This window comes from Cotesia typhae, unplaced genomic scaffold, assembly GCF_013202065.1.
Source record: "Cotesia typhae breed Kobodo isofemale line unplaced genomic scaffold, CoteBio_Ctyphae scaffold_45, whole genome shotgun sequence".
In the NCBI taxonomy this organism is placed as follows: Eukaryota; Metazoa; Arthropoda; class Insecta; order Hymenoptera; family Braconidae; genus Cotesia; species Cotesia typhae.
The window spans coordinates 409067-425692 of record NW_027423777.1 but is presented as its reverse complement, the minus strand read 5'-3'; the positions used below and the strand labels follow the sequence as shown (position 1 = coordinate 425692).

The window sequence follows — 16626 nt, the reverse complement described above, 5'->3', positions numbered from 1 at the left end:
AGTTTCAATTAATTTATAAAATATCTCCATTAAATAATATTCTTTATAATCATAAATAATATCCCTAAAATTGAAAATTGTTTGGAATTCTCAAGTTAATCCACTTGCTTGAAAAAATGTCAATTTAAACAAAAATCGCTAACATTCGACTTAAAGTTTTCATTTTTCATCTTAAATTTTTTATTATTTTTAATCTTATTTTTTTTCGAATTAATAGATTCATAAACTATTTAAAACCATTGCTATAAGAATTATTGGATATGAATCATTAAATATTAATCAAATAAATTCTAACAGTTTTGAAGATACTTTGCATTATTATCTTTATTAATAATTTTTGTACGTTTCGCCAGTTTTCTGGCTTTCTCAAGTACTAAAAAGGCAAGATTAAATATTAATAGTGCTTGATGCCCTGTTATATTAGCTGAATTTATTTACATTCATTTCGTATTATTTAGTGTATTGTAAAAATTTTCTATGAAAATGCTACTTTCGTAATTTGTTTATAAAATTTATTGAATATAATTATGCAACCATGTTTGTATTCTATTTCTATATTCGATTCTTTAAAATATATTTCATTATCTATTGCTTTGATTATCAATATTGGCTTTTTAAGTACTAAGATTTACATGTAAACAAATACGAAGTATTTAAGATCAATGATGGTCAAAAAATTTTTCTGATTTATCATTCAGATTATTTACTATCTTTATAATTTTAAATGTTGATTACAAATTTTTGTCAACAGAAATAATTTTAGTTCTTTTAATAAATTAGTCATCTGATTTTATCAAAACATGAATGATCAATTATCAATTCATTTTTTTTTTGTTAAACCACGAATTAAAACATACAACAATTAATAAAATTAAAAAAAAATATATCGCTTGAAATTTGAAGTTTCACTTTCATCAAATTATAAACATAGCGGTAGTAAATAAAATCAATAGTTTTATGAATAAATGAATAAATAATATTAGTCACGAATCATAAAAAAATACAAACATAAGACTTTAATTATGGTATAAATAAATACAAGCGGAATGGGATTTTTACTTTCGCTGAAAAATTAGACTCATAAGAACTAATAACTAATTTATATTTAAATTTAATTAATTCAAAGTTGTAAAATTTAATTTATATCTTTTTAAAGTGCTTTTGTTTTCTTTCTCATTAATCAGATATTTCTAAAATGAAGAACTGAGAAATGAAACAATTACACATTTCTCAAATTTAATAGTGTACAGTAATTTATTTTAACAACCAATCGTAAATCCTTGTAATTATAGAAAAAAAAATTTTCTCCTGAATAATTAGCATTTATTAACATCAATAATCGCCCATATTCAATTTAATTCATGTATGTAATTTGATTTTTATTTTCATCACCATTATCACTTTATATCGCATGCGGGATTCTCAGCACCACGTAAAAGATAAGTTATTTTTAATTTTTAATCTTTATAACAAAACAACCAGCGATATGAAAAATTTTTTAAGTTAAAACAATGAAGGTTTTTCTTTGTTTATTAACATTTAATTTCTTCAGGTTTAAAATATCTTCAACAAAATAAAAATATTATACTTGAAAACTAAAATTCAAAGCATGAAGAAACCAGCAGTTTTAGATGAACGATTGCTCGTTACTTCTTCGATTATTTTCAAAGGTAAACTAGTGCATACAATGGCGTCATACGATTAACCCTTCGACTTTGCGTGTTGACATTCAATCGACGAAGCCAGCGCTTTTGCATTGCGTCCGCGTCGTACGTGCGCGTTTCTTTATCATTTAATTTAAACAATGAAAGTTGTTAAGCAAATTTTAGTAAAAAAAAATATTTTCTCTTTCTTGTATTTTTGAATTAAACGATTGTTAAATTTAAAACCTGTGACGATTCAATTGACGGAAGATGGCATCGGAAGATTCTAAGGATCTGCCTGGAAATACAGAGGAAGATTTGAAGATTTTTGAGACACTTTATATTTCTTCACCAGACAAGGTTTTTTTTTTATATTTAACAAGTAGCTTATCATAAATTTTTTATTTCAAGACACTTAACAATAAAATTTTGTTGGAAAACTAAAGATTCAAATAAATTAAAATTATTTATCCAAAAAACGACCTATAATTTGTTCGGAAACGTTTTATTTAAAATATTAAATAGCCTAGTTAAATAAATTTATTTAATTTAGTACATGTGCTGCTTGTATAATAATACACAAACGAATATTGACCTGAGAATAGTGTACACGTTGCCATAGTATTACAACGAATCGATATTACCTGTCACTGTACTAACTGTTCAATTTTTATAAATCTGAAACATTTTATAAATCTGATAAAAGATATTGAAAATGATTTATTATTTGTTTAAATTGTATTATATAAAATGTTATTTATCCAACAAAATTTAGCTCATAGAGTTAACTCGTGCATAGCACGAGTACATCACGAAACGCTCTATCACGAGTTTCGATCCAATTTTGTGGATTTCTATACACATATACAAAAATGTACTGGTGAATATTTGTACACATACATGAAATTGTTTTGAACGTTTGTTTATTTGACAGAATCTTAATAACTCTCAGTTCTCAATATGCTGTGCTTACTTCGATATACATTTAGGTTTTGAAAAATTTGTTTTTCATTCTATTATTTGAGATTTTATTGTTTTATGGTTTTTTTTTTTTTTTTTTTTTTTTTTTTAGAACTTTTGTCCTTGCCAATAAATTTATCTGACAAAGTTTTACAATTAATCTTTATAAGTGTATTTCGTTAATTAATAAATATTTTGTATGGAGCAAACTTTACACTTCACGATTATTAATCAAATGTTTAAAGGTAATTTATGGTTTGTTTTATTTTTTGTAAAATTTTATGATATAACTGTTTGAATATTTTTTAAACTGATCATAAAAAAAAAATTAATTTTTTAATTTTGTATAGTAGAGAAAAGAAATTTTTTTTACATTAATTTGAAGCGTTCATTTGGGTATTAATGATACTGACCTCTTCCGATTTGACTGAATATTTTCTAGTTTTTTTTTACTCCATTGAAAAAAATTTCTCAACACTTGTTCCAACTTTTTAACCAACCAAAAAACTTTACAGATTAAAAAAAAAGTTGATTTTTTTTTTTTTTTTTTTTTCCCATTTAAAATACTCTTTAGAAAAAAGCAGATGAAAATTATTGAGAGTTACCTTTAATATTTTTTTATATTTTTGAGAAAAAAAAACATACGTTTTGGTCAATTTTTTTTCTTACAGAAGAATTTGACTAAATTAGAAAAAAATATGTAAAATTATTGATTTAACAAAAAGAATTTTTTATTAAACATCAATGATCTTTTTCTGACACAAAATAAATTTAGAATAAAAATTATAGTTTGATCAAGAGGATATGACGCATGACGTCACAACAAGCTTAAGAAGTGAATTAGCAGCTCTGGAATACAAACGAGACCGACTTTCATCTGAAGTAAGCCTGGTTAATGTTTATTATCTTGAACTCAAGTGTTAATTAATTTTCATAATAACAATGAATAAAAAAACTTCAAGTACTACAAGCAACTATGATTTACGTTCGCAATTAAATTGATGAATTGTTATTTAAAGCTTCAAGAGATGAAGACTACGTTGAGATCACGAGACCAGAGGGTAACCGAGTTACAGATGGAGGCTGATCAACTTCGTGAGCAAGCAGCTAGACAAAATTCTATCATTTCTAGTCTTAAAAAAAGGATACAAGTTATTAACTTATTTATTAAATACTTATTCTTAATTATAATAATTTAGCTAGAGACTTATAAAAAAATTATTGTTTTTTCTTAGGATCTCGAAGATAGAGAGAGAAATTTATATGCAACACATGGGCGTACTGAAATAACAGTTCAAAGCTTACAACGTGATGTTAAATATCATGAAGAAAAAAATCGGGAGTATGAAAAGAAAATGCGACAACTAGAACATCACATCACGGAAGAAACTGATTTAAAAGAACGTGCGCGGTTAAATTTACAGGTTTTACATTTCTTTTTAATATTTTAATCAATTGAATTGACAAAATTGGATGAAAAAACTTTTCAAATAAGCGCCATGATTTTTTCATGATTAAGTTATTAATTCTATTAATATTTTACAAAAAATTATTTTGTTCAACAAGAAATTCAAATTCCGTCTAGTAAACGATATGCAAAAATATCTAGATTGGAAATAAGTTTCTTTAAAAAGAAGAAAATAAAACTAACATTTTTATTATATGCCTTTTTTCACCTAACTGTAATAATACACAAAAAAAAATTATTTGAATCCAGTCACTGATTTTGAAGAACTTCATTTTTTTTATTTGAGTAGAAAAATTCTTAAACTAAAAATTTTTCCTGTTTTAAGTAAATTTTACTTGGCTCAAGAACTTTCGATCTTGATTCGAGACAATGAAACTTTTCAAAATTATTTACTTCGCTTAAAATTTTTTTTCTTGATTTATTATTTTTTCAGTGTCGTTTTCAATTTTCTTTCGTCAAAAAAAATTTTTCTCAAATTCTGTGGGTAAATTTTATGATAAAAAATGTTTGCTTATAAAAGAAATTTTTTATAGATTATCTTTATTATCAAGCATAGATAAAATAACGTAATAAAAAAAATTAACAAAAATTGAAAGTGATTTTTAAATAAATAAGTATCTAGAATATCTGTTTACATAAGCAATAAATTAATATTTTATGTATAGTTATGATACAATATACTTATTAATTATACTTTAATAATTCTTCTGAAAAATTTTTCATTTATTAATAGAAATAAGAGAGAAACTTCTAAGGAAATAATTTTTTTTGTAGTGTGTTAATTTTACATAATGAATTATAAATCTTAAAAATTTGTTATTTGCAAGCATCATTAATCAATTACAATATACTAACGACTATAAATTTGAATAATTCAGGACTTTGTAAGAAGATTAGCGCATGCATTGAACAGTGAATTTTGTGACAGTACACACCACAGTCCAGAAATGGTGATTCACAAAGCTGAAGAACTTGTTCAGGAAGTTAATCGACTCCGTACCAAGAGTATTAATTTTGAAAGCCAATTAACTAGCGTAGAAGTTGAATCTAAGAGCTGCCGAGATTTATTAGAACGATCTAGTATTGAAAGAGATCAATTGCAACGACAAGTTAGCACGCAATCAGCTGAACTGGAACGACTTCGTCAGGTCAATTTTTATCACGTATTCTATGTAATTAAGAAAATGATGAAAATTTTTTCTTCGGCGTATTTGTCATATAAAAAGGGTTTTTGAAAGTTAAATTTAGCATTATTAGAAAGACGTTAACCTGAATTTAGTTTTTTTCAAAGTTTTATATGCTTTTTAACAATCGTTAATTTGTTGTGATAAGTTTTCGGAGTAGTTATAAATAGATTCAAATATCAACCGAGTGGAATTTAGTACTATCAGAAAAGTCGTAACCTAATTTTATGTCTTTTCAAGGTTTAATATTGTTTTCGGTTATAATAAATTTATCATCTAAACAATTAAGAGAATAAAGAAAATTTTGTACGAGCATATGTTTCTTTTAAAAGGAATTTCTATAGTTAAGTTTGGTATCAGAAAGGTTGACGTGAATTTGTGCCTTTTTACGATTTTATGTACTTTTAAATAATAGTCGATTTTTTATGTCAAAATCTTGGAGGAGTTTTGAATCGTCTATTAGTTCCGTCACATTTTCCATTAAATTTTTTATTAACTATAAGGTATTAAAACGACCTAAGTTAAATTAATTACAAAATTATTATCTATTAATAATTATTTATAGAAATAAAAAATAAACGTTTCTATATTTATTTCTATATTTAGTAAAATAGGATTAAATTAACAACGACGCTTTACAGGATAAAGAGTGCCTTGAAATGCAGTACAGGGTCACTGAGAGGGAATTGAATGAACTCAGGGACAAATTAGTGAATGCTAATAGAAATCTCACGAGTATTACAGGAAACGTTTCTAGTCAAGAAACGCTCATCTGTCAATTACGAGGTAAAAATTATCATACTTCAAATTATAATTTAATCATTGATTTGATCATTTTTTTTTTAAATTAATTTCCTAGATGATTTAAAAAACCGAGAAGAAAAACTCTCTCGAGTACAAAACGAACTGCGTCATCTTCTTGAATCTTTAGCAATACTCGTTAGCACTCCGAATAGATTTGTTGAGTCTCATGAGAATTCAATAAAAGATCGGATACGTGAGATCACTGCCGAAAACAAAGATTATATCCTTGTAAGTTTTGAACAAAAAGTTGTGAAGAAATTTCCATTCTTATAATATACAATGTGATGATTTTTTGAAACAGAAAATCCATAGCCTGAAAGAAAAATTAAACGCAATGTCGGAATCATCAAATCGGCAAAGTGAGTTATTAGAGTCAAGTATGATGAAAATAAGGAGCCTTGAAGATGATCGTGCAAGTTTAGAATCTAAAGTTCATAAATTAGAATCTGAATTAACAAGTTGTGAATTGACTAAGGAGTCACTCAGGCGTGATAAACATAGTGTAAGTATTTAAACTATACAATTATGTAATGCGTAGTATAATATAACATGCTTAGATCTATTTACAGACGCAAAAAAATTATTTAGCTTGTGGATTTAGTTTATAATTGAAACTGAAACTTTGATAAAACTTTTAATTTTGAACGATTTAATTAGTATTTGAAATTGATTAATCTAAAAAATTTTTAGAAAATTTAGAAGTGCGTGATACAAAAGTCATTCAACCCCTTTCTAAAAAGTTGATTGCGAATGTTTAAAAAAATATATTCTATTGCTGACAGAGTGGATTGGATAAAGCTTGAAATTTACTTAACCATGATTATTTCTTTCTTGCAGAATGATTCGACAAAAAATGTCGAAATTAGACGAAAAAAAAAGACGAAGTTATTCTGATTTTTTTTTTTTTGACAGCATTATCTATTGAATGAATTGACTGATCTTGATCCGGTTTCCGACATTTAATGTAGTTTTTTGAGCATAAGAAAATTACTTGTAATTAGCAGAACGAACTGATAGAAATATCTTGATGTTATCTTAAGAAAACTCGATTTGCGAAAATCGTCGTGGAACCAATAACTTCTCGAATTTTTTAAAATCAAATTGAAATTTCTTTTTATTCTATAAAACTAAACATAACAAACATCTGGTAGTCTTACGATTTAAAAAATAAAATAAATATCGGTTAAACTTTATTAAATGTCAATTTCTTTTTTTTTTGTTTTTTTTTTTTATTTGTTTAAGGGGCACACCTAGTGTGAAATTTCGAAAAAGTCGATTTTTTTTTTCATATTTCGGTAGATTACACCTTTAAAAATAACATATTAAAATTTCAAATCGATATATCAAATAGTTTTTGAGTTATAACATTTTAAAGAGCAGCCGCTCGGCAGCTAGAGTGTCATTAGCTGCGAGACGTACCTGAAGTATTGTTCAGAGTCTACTGTCTCTTCCAGCCCCTATAACACGATTCCAGTTTCTATTGTTGGCTCTCAGGTATACAAAAATATATCATTATAATAATTTCTACAAATTTCTAAAAATTTTTCGTTTACTGCCACGTAAATTATTTTCGGAGCCAGACACATTTAGTCTCATTGTGATCGTTGTATCGAGCGCATCATAATTTTACACGTGCTATTTTCTTGAAAATGAGTGATCAATCTTCATATTCAAATAAAAAAGGAACTCACAATGTTCCTAAGCATCGATCAATTGCGAAAAAACGCAAGTTTACCGGAAATAGATTTACATTTGAGCAATCTACTGCGAATACCAGTACGTCCGCAGAAAAGTTATTACAAAATAATGACAATAATGTTGTGATTGACCCATCTCATGGATATTGTATTTTGCAATTTTTATCAGTTTTTAGTGCAATTAGTAATTTAGTGGTGTGTAAAACCTGTCAAAAAAAAGTTACTTTCAATCAAGCAAGTTCAAGAGGCCTAGGGTTCAAAATTGCTATTATTTGTGAATGTGGCAATTCGTATATTAATTCTGGACCAATGATTAATAACGCATTTGAAATAAATAAACGTATTGTTGCTGTGATGCGTCTATTGGGCATCGGAATAAATGGGATAAATCTTTTCTGTGGATTAATGGATTTAGCATGCAAATTTTACGACCAAACTTTTGCGGGATGTTTTACGAATTTACATATTGCAGCCGAAACTGTTTGTAAGCTCAGTATGCAGCAAGCTATAAATGAAGAAAAAGAGCTTACATTAAAGAAAGAAAATTCGGAGACAAATTTGACTGTTAGCGGCGATGGTACCTGGAAAAAACGTGGCCATACTTCCCGTTTTGGAGTAGTTACGCTGGCAGGAAAATACAGCAAGAAAATTCTTGATTCATGCGTAAAATCTACATATTGTCAGAGTTGTGTTTTTGGAAGAAAAAAAAAGATAGCGAACCTGAAGATTATGAGGAATGGCTATCATTACACGATGAAGAATGTGATGCCAATCATAAAGGATCTGCCTCAAAAATGGAAGTGGATAGTGTAAAAGACATGTTTGGTCGTTCCATTAGTGAATATGGTGTAAAATATACCCGCTATATTGGTGATGGTGATAGCGCTACCCACAAAGGACTTATAGATTTGAATCCTTATGATATTCCTGTTGCTAAATTGGAATGCTATCTACATGTGAAAAAATAATGGGAACACGTTGCCGAAGTGTAAAGAACATTAATAAGAAATTAACAATACTCAAAACAACAATGAAAGCTACAACGGTTTACTTTGGCACTTTTCACCCAAGCATCTTCATAATGGCTTCAAAACTATTGAATTGTCAAATAATTTTGCAACTGCAATATTTAATGACGGTTATTCGTCAATTTTGAAGATATTCAATGTAATGGGAGTGATAGTTGGACCTGCAGCAAGAGATTTTGCGGCTCTTAAGGACGACACGAGAATACGAATCGCTGATTATCGCCAAAGGGCTTCTTCAAAAGAAGGTCGATCATCTCGAAGAAAAGCTTCTTCAGCTGAACAAGCCCTTTTCGAAGAAGAGGAAGGTGTATTATATGGCCCTGGAATAGCAGATTAGCTGTAAATATGATTTTAAACCACTTATAACAGTGGAGACGATCATTTTATCTTTAAACGCGTTTTTCTCGAAACAGCATTTTCCGAATTTGCTGCAGTGATTACTCAAAAACAAATGATCCGATCACTATCGAATTTTTTTTACATGTTCTATATATAGTTCTCCGTACAATGACCTATCGATTTTTTGATCTGATCAAAAATCGAATTTTCGCAGGCCACAAACGACCAAAATTTTAGGTAAAATTCGACTATTTTTTTAAAACGCCGCCATATTGTCAATTTTTGATTTTTTTTTTTATCGTAGGTCATTGTACAGACAATATTATCTAGTTTAACGAGATATTTTTTTTTTAGATTTCATCCACGGAGAAGGCCGGAATCACTGCAGCAGTGAAGGACCTTTTTTTTTCGCGCCGTTAGAGATCGACGATAACTTAAAAAATATTTAATTTTTTTCTACAAAAATTTCATTATGTATTCTTAAAACATGTATAAATATATTCTTAAAATTTTAAAATAATTGATAAAGTATTTTTTTTAATAAAAATTCCCAAAAATCACGTTTTTTTTAGGCCGTTACACTAGGTGTGCCCCTTAAACAATTGTTTAAAGTCGCATAAACTACTAAGGTCATGAGCGACTACGGTAGAGGGTAAACTTTTTGAGATTGGAACTCGTTTTATCTTTTTGGGCTCAGCAGAATAATAATACACTTAAATATTGAAAATAATCATTGGTGTACGTCGGACTCGAACCCGGTCCAATACATTTTGGAAAGCAAGGACCAGATCCGATACACTGATAGAAAAACAATCTTGATTCAAGAAACTTTTTTTCTTCAAAATTTGAACTCTTGAAACTAGATATAGATAATATTATTATTATTTTGAGTTTTATTTGTATACCGTTATCTGGATTTTACAAGGCTGATATCCCCACGCTTTTTTTAGGGAATCAACTATTTCTCCATTTTTTATTGCAGCTGTGGACCGACTTGTGCCTTCTATACCGTATTCACCCTAATCCTCACCACTCGGCTATTGAAACAGTAACATGGGAAAACCACAGAGAAAACCTATGTTAGTACAGTCGGAGCTGGGAAAAGTCTACAGTGATTGATAATAACTCTTCTCCATCGACCACTGGAGCATTAGGCACCTCTCCGAGTGTGCAGAGATCCCTCGCGCTAGCCAACGCCAACTAAAGTGGTTACCCATTCAAGTTGTTGCTTAAATGTGTGATCGCCCAAGTCAGACGTGTGCCACCCGGATATCTCTGCCACATCCAAAGGCTGGCAATGTAACGCACATAATTTTTAATTATAATCATTGAAAATAGTGGTGCGTGCTGGGATCGAACCCGGGTTCCACTCCTTCGAAAAGCGAGCACCGAGCCGACCAAGCTATTACCAGCCTCAACTAGATATAGATATATTTCTTTCAAGAATTTTTGTCTCTTGGTTCAAGATATGCGATAGCATTGATTCAAGATGTTACCGACTTGTGTTAAGAATGGCTTTTTTTTGAGTCATTAATTTACTTATTTCCAAGAAATAATTTTTTGTCGGTGTAACAATTGAAGACTATTTAGTTTTTGAAATATACTTTGATGAATTATTTTAAGTTTTTTGAACGATAATGTTATTTTGGTTGAAAAAGTAAATGTATCAATTGAAGATAATATAGCTCTTAAGCCAAGAAAATCTAAATCAAGACAAGAAATTCTTAAAGCAAAATAATCATTTGTCTTCCAAAATAAATTCTTAGATCAAGGAAATATCTCTTGAGTCAACATAAATTTTCTGTCAGTGTAGGCTACTGCGCTCCCTGTCAATTTCTCAGAATATTTTTGTCAGTATCATTTTACGAAGATTCCCAATGAATAAAGTGCTTTCTTTGCCTTTAATCTCTTTATTCCAAGTTTATCAATAAATGATAAATTTAACTATGAAATATGGCAATTGAGAATTAAATTTCAGTATTAATTTATTTGTTTGTTGAAGAAAACTGAAAAAAAATTTGATGTTGCTAATTTCAAAATAATATTTTTTTTTTTTTTTTAATCGTTTTAACTTGTTTTTTTTTTAGAAACTCTACCTAGAAATATCTGTATTATTATAATTATATTAATTTATAGATTACAATATTTTTGGAACGTCTGGGCAAAGCTATGCAAATGGATGATATTTCTCAAGAAATCGGTTTGGATCTTCAAACAGAAGCTCTGTTAGTACGAGCTGAACAGTTAGCACGCCTTGAGACAGATAAGCTCGTTGACAAGGTAAAAGAAACCAAATAAACAACAATTATTGATAATTAATAAGGAACAATAGCTTTATAAGTGTATAATTAAAATTAAAAGAAAAAATTGTTAATTGTTAGTTGTCCTTGAGTGTTTTGCTTCTAATCTCGGTGTTTATTGTCTTGTCCCGTGTATGTACTTTAACAGCTAGTCTACAACTACACAACATTTCCCAGGATACGGCGAGAGCGGTCCTTCGAGCTTCCTTGTCTAAAAGAAGTAAGCCGAATACAGTAGGCAGGAAAATTAATTACGAACGTCCAAAATCAGCCTGTATTTTCAATAATAGATAATCTTTCATATCTAACTGTAGAATATTTCTTCATAGCACTGCTCATCACCTATTCACTTATTTTTATTATATTATCAATTTATACTGCTGTATTGATAGTTAAAATTACAAAATAATGCTATAAATTATAATCATAATATTACGAAATATTTTCTATGTCGAAAATTTTATTGTAACTAATGATGACTTTTTATCTCTACTAGACATCTGTTGTTTATCAACTTCAAAGACGAGTAAGAACTCTACGGGAACAATTGCAGCGGCGGGATTTACATTTGGATCTATTGCGTAGAAAGCTTTCACTGCAGGAAGATGGCGTGAGAATTAAGTCGATGTTACAAGCGGAGAGAGACGACGCTAATTTACGGTATTTTGTTTCTTCGAGTTTACTTTAATTTTTAATTTTAAAGTGCACAGAAAGAAAAATTTCTTGACTGGAAAACAAAATTCTTGACTCAATTTTTGGGTGCTTGAAGGAAAATCGAACTTGTGTTGGCTGTAGTAAAAATTTTTCTTAAAATTCTATTCTTGGTGGAAGTAATTTTTTCTTAATTCAAATTATCATAAATATTTTATACAATAAATTTTTATATTTGATCAAGATTTTTAGATACTTTAGGGAAGCGGCACTATCTACTTCAGCTGAGAAAACAATTTTCTCACCTCGAGAAAATTTTTCTCTTGAATATTTGATACCCATTTCATATTATTTTAGCGTGCAATTATACATGTTGAATGAAAAAAAAAATGATTCAATATTATTTGATCTTCCCATTTGACCTATTAATTAATAAAAATATTAATGAAAATTTATTTCTATCAAGATATTTAATTTTTTGGAGTAAGAGGCTGAAATTTCTCAAAACTAGAAGATTTTTTTGACTTAAATAAATTTTCTTGGATCAAGATTTGTATTTCTTAAAGCAAGAGAATTATCATTTTGTTGGAATAAATGAAATTTCTTGTGTCAAAAAAAAATTTTTTTTTCGCTCAAAAAAATACTTAGGAAGAAAAATATTTTCTTGTCTCAAGTGAACCTTTTTTTCTATGTGGTGATAATTAGATAAATGAAGGGATTAAGAAGACATAATATTTGATTTTTTTAATTTCAGAGCTAAGAAAGCAATGAAGCAAATAGATCGACTGCAGATACAATTGGCGGAAGAAAAATCCCGGAATCGTGAATTGAGTGCTCAATTAACAGAAGCTGCTGATTACAAGGTATCGTCTCAATTAATTTAAATTACCGACATATTAATTTAAATAAATATTTTTCAATACAACAAATTATTGTTTTGAACATAACTTGTTTTTCATACCGATGAAGAGAGTTTATATAACATTGATTGACTGTATTGAGAATATTGTAAAAAAAAAATGATTTTTTTTATAATTGAATTTGACAGATTGCGGCATTAGAGCGCAGTCGAAAAATAGAAGAGTTGCAAAAGCGTCTAGTGGAGAGTGAAATGCTTAGAACCCGTTACAGCAGAAAATTAACGATGCTGAAAGATCAAATGCGGACAACGACTGAGAGTGCTGATCAAGAAAGATCGATTAATGATCATTCATTACAATTACTTAGAGACGAACTGGCTCAGGTTAAACAAAATTTAGCGGAGGTCACGAGAAGAGAATCACAATTGCAGACTTTCCGAGTCTCTGTTGTTAAAACACTCTCGGAACCTATTTGTACACCTGATTATGAAATTATTTCGCGTTTGCAAAAAATGGTATCAGCTCATCGAGACTTTACAATGTTATCGCGCAGATACGACGAGCCTTTGGAGACCAATCCATCACGTTGCACTAGGTAATGATAAATTAACAAAAATCATTATTACTATTATTGTTATTATTTGATTTGCGACGTCATATTGCATGCAAAGGTATGCTTCATTAAAACCAAAAAATAATACCTCGACTCGTTAAAATGTTTTTTAAACCGATTAATTGATATTTTTACATAAAAAAAGTGGTTTTAATTACTTATAGTATAGATTTTGAAAGTTTTTTTTCGAAAATTACCAAATGTTTCAAATATTTTATTGGTGATTCAAAAATCGAGTTGTTTTTTCGAACATTATCGGTATAACTATCGAATTTTTCAACACAAACTTTTTAATGAATTGTCAAGATTAATTATTATTCCATCGAAATTATATTAATTCAATTTTCTTAAAACCTTATTCATCTTTTAGAAATTTATTTTTTAAAAATGTTGAACAAAATTTTTGAAAATTGTATTTATGGATACAGTCTAAATATTTGTATGCTAATATAGATAATTTCATTTCGATTATACTCGATTAAAAATCTTAAAAATGAAATGTAAGAAAAAAAAAACAATCGAAAGTTTACGATATTAATCTTTAGTCTTGACAGTACTCTTAAATCTATTAAGTAGTATTTTGGTTAAAGATATTAGGATTCAAAATTTGTAACCTAAATTTAAGTCTGAGTATTCTCTTATCTGTACGTTGTGAAAAATTTCAGCTCAATTGAAAGAATATATTAGTCTATAGATTACTAATTTTTTTTTTATAATAGTATCCATCCAGTCCATTCCGTTCATCCACCTCGGTCTCCTGGATCCCGCTGTACACGTTATGATGACAGTGGTTTTGCGGATCCACCTGATCTTCACGAAATTGACGATGAGTACAAGCGACCTGTAAGAAGTAGTTTGCTGCCTTGACCGCGGGCTAAATTTCACTGTTAATTACAAGAATCTTCTATGTGGACGCACTAATCGAAAGTTTAAGGTCAACAGATGATAATTTCACTCATTTGAAAATAAAATAAAAGAAACATTAATATAAATATACACTACTGGAAAAAATTAAGGGATCAAAAAAAAATTCCAAATTTTTCGGTAGTTTTCAACAGGCCGTAACTTTGAGAGAAATGGTCGTACAGGAAATAAAAAAAAAGGAAATTGTAGCTCCAAGTGTCTAGTTTTTGGATTAGAACTTCAAAATTTTGTAGCCTCCGCGGTTTCTGAGTAATCGTAGAAAAACCAGCAACAAAAAAATTCTCAAAATTTTTTTAGTTTTTTTTTGGTCTACGGGCGTGGAAAAATTTCTTTAGCTTAACCACCATAAGGATCGGATATTTTGTTCATTTAGCTTTAATTTCTTTTTTTAAACACCCTGATACGTCCACTCCTCGCTGAGATATCGGTCTTCAAATGGAAAAGGATCTTTTTGTCTTTGATTATCGATATCTCAGCAACCAATGATCGCACAGAAAGTTAAAGGTGGGTTTCAAGAACTTGAATGAATTCCCTTAACGATTGTCCATTGTTTTTCCGAAAAAAATTTTTTTTTTCGTCACATGAATTTGAAAATGCAACAAAAAAGGGATTTTAGTGGTTTTTGGAAAATCAAGCGCTGGATCGAAAATATTGAGGAAACCACTAATGTTAAGTATGCCTTTTACAGTTCAATATGTCCACAAAAACCCTACAAAGAATCAAATTAATCCAGCCAGCCGTTTTTTTGTTTCACTTGATCGAATTTTTGAAAAATTAAAGGATCACGTTTTTGCTCTGAAAAGCTCATAATTTTTAAAAATGAGAAAAAAATGGTTTTTCGAGCTTTTTCCACATTTTTGTTCCAAAAGTGCTTAAATTTTCAAAAAAAAATTTTTTCGAAAAAAATTTAAAAAAAAATTTTCAAAAAAAAAAATTTTCAAAAAAAAAAATTTTTCGAAAAAAATTAAAAAAAAATTTTTTGGAAAATTTTTTTTTAATTTTTTTCGAAAAATTTTTTTTTGAAAATTTTTTTTTGAAAAATTTTTTTTTAAATTTTTTTCAAAAATTTTTTTTTGAAAATTTTTTTTTTTGAAAATTTAAGCACTTTTTGGAACGAAAATGTGGAAAAGCTCGAAAAAACCATTTTTTTTTCTCATTTTTAAAAATTATGAGCTTTTCAGAGCAAAAACGTGATCCTTTAATTTTTTCAAAAATTCGATCAAGTGAAACAAAAAACGGCTGGCTGGATTAATTTGATTCTTTGTAGGGTTTTTGTGGACATATTGAACTGTAAAAGGCACACTTAACATTAGTGGTTTCCTCAATATTTTCGATCCAGCGCTTGATTTTCCAAAAACCACTAAAATCCCTTTTTTGTTGCATTTTCAAATTCATGTGACGGAAAGAAAAAATTTTTTTCGAAAAACAATGGACAATCGTTAAGGGAATTCATTCAAGTTCTTGAAACCCACCTTTAACTTTCTGTGCGATCAATGGTTGCTGAGATATCGATAATCAAAGACAAAAAGATCCTTTTCCATTTGAAGACCGATATCTCAGCGAGGAGTGGACGTATCAGGGTGTTTAAAAAAAGAAATTAAAGCTAAATGAACAAAATATCCGATCCTTATGGTGGTTAAGCTAAAAAAATTTTTTCCACGCCCGTAGACCAAAAAAAAAAACTAAAAAAATTTTGAGAATTTTTTTGTTGCTGGTTTTTCTACGATTACTCAGAAACCGCGGAGGCTACAAAATTTTGAAGTTCTAATCCAAAAACTAGACACTTGGAGCTACAATTTCCTTTTTTTTTATTTCCTGTACGACCATTTCTCTCAAAGTTACGGCCTGTTGAAAACTACCGAAAAATTTGGAATTTTTTTTTGATCCCTTAATTTTTTCCAGTAGTGTATTTTTTTCAAAGTTAAAGTAATTTAATAAACTATTTTGAAAAACGTGTAATTGAATACTTGAACTATAAAGTCTTCAGTCAAGAAATAATTATTTATATAATATATATAAAATAATGTATTGATATTCAGTGTTCAGAAAATCACTTAAAAAAAGAAAGTTTTAATTCTCAAGTCAAAAGTTATTGATCTAAGTGCAATGTAACTTCAAGTCATTATTAATTTCTTTAATTGTCATTAGAATTTAT

General features: G+C 28.5%; 2 protein-coding genes across 5 annotated transcripts; both read left to right on the top strand.

Moving 5' to 3' along the window:
- Positions 1-1754: 1754 nt before the first annotated feature.
- Positions 1755-14787, top strand: LOC141536796 (uncharacterized). Of its 2 annotated transcripts, none has more exons than XM_074257535.1 (13): positions 1755-2003; positions 3393-3485; positions 3623-3754; positions 3839-4027; positions 4950-5219; positions 5897-6041; positions 6115-6287; positions 6361-6561; positions 11260-11403; positions 11920-12083; positions 12829-12937; positions 13123-13529; positions 14267-14787. In XM_074257535.1, exons 1-13 carry the CDS (start codon positions 1914-1916, stop codon positions 14412-14414), a joined length of 2265 nt encoding a protein of 754 aa, XP_074113636.1. In that variant the 5' UTR covers positions 1755-1913; the 3' UTR covers positions 14415-14787. The 2 variants fall into 2 exon arrangements, with proteins under 2 accessions (XP_074113636.1, XP_074113637.1); XM_074257536.1 differs by lacking the exon at positions 1755-2003 and adding an exon at positions 2813-2848.
- Positions 6773-10207, top strand: LOC141536903 (uncharacterized). 3 transcript variants are annotated; one of them, XM_074257694.1, is made up of 2 exons: positions 6773-9123; positions 9478-10207. In XM_074257694.1, exon 1 carries the CDS (start codon positions 7709-7711, stop codon positions 8567-8569), a length of 861 nt encoding a protein of 286 aa, XP_074113795.1. In that variant the 5' UTR covers positions 6773-7708; the 3' UTR covers positions 8570-9123; positions 9478-10207. The 3 variants fall into 3 exon arrangements, with proteins under 3 accessions (XP_074113795.1, XP_074113796.1, XP_074113794.1); XM_074257695.1 differs by having other exon boundaries at positions 9463-10207; XM_074257693.1 differs by having other exon boundaries at positions 6773-9360.
- Positions 14788-16626: the final 1839 nt, after the last annotated feature.

Bases quoted from the DNA above. Each gene is read 5' to 3' on its own strand.
- LOC141536796 (XM_074257535.1), top strand. From the start codon at position 1,914: ATGGCATCGGAAGATTCTAAGGATCTGCCTGGAAATACAGAGGAAGAT. The intron at 3,486-3,622 runs GTAAGCCTGGTT...TGTTATTTAAAG, and splicing joins GAGACCGACTTTCATCTGAA to CTTCAAGAGATGAAGACTAC. The intron at 4,028-4,949 runs GTTTTACATTTC...TGAATAATTCAG, and splicing joins GTGCGCGGTTAAATTTACAG to GACTTTGTAAGAAGATTAGC.
- LOC141536903 (XM_074257694.1), top strand. From the start codon at position 7,709: ATGAGTGATCAATCTTCATATTCAAATAAAAAAGGAACTCACAATGTT.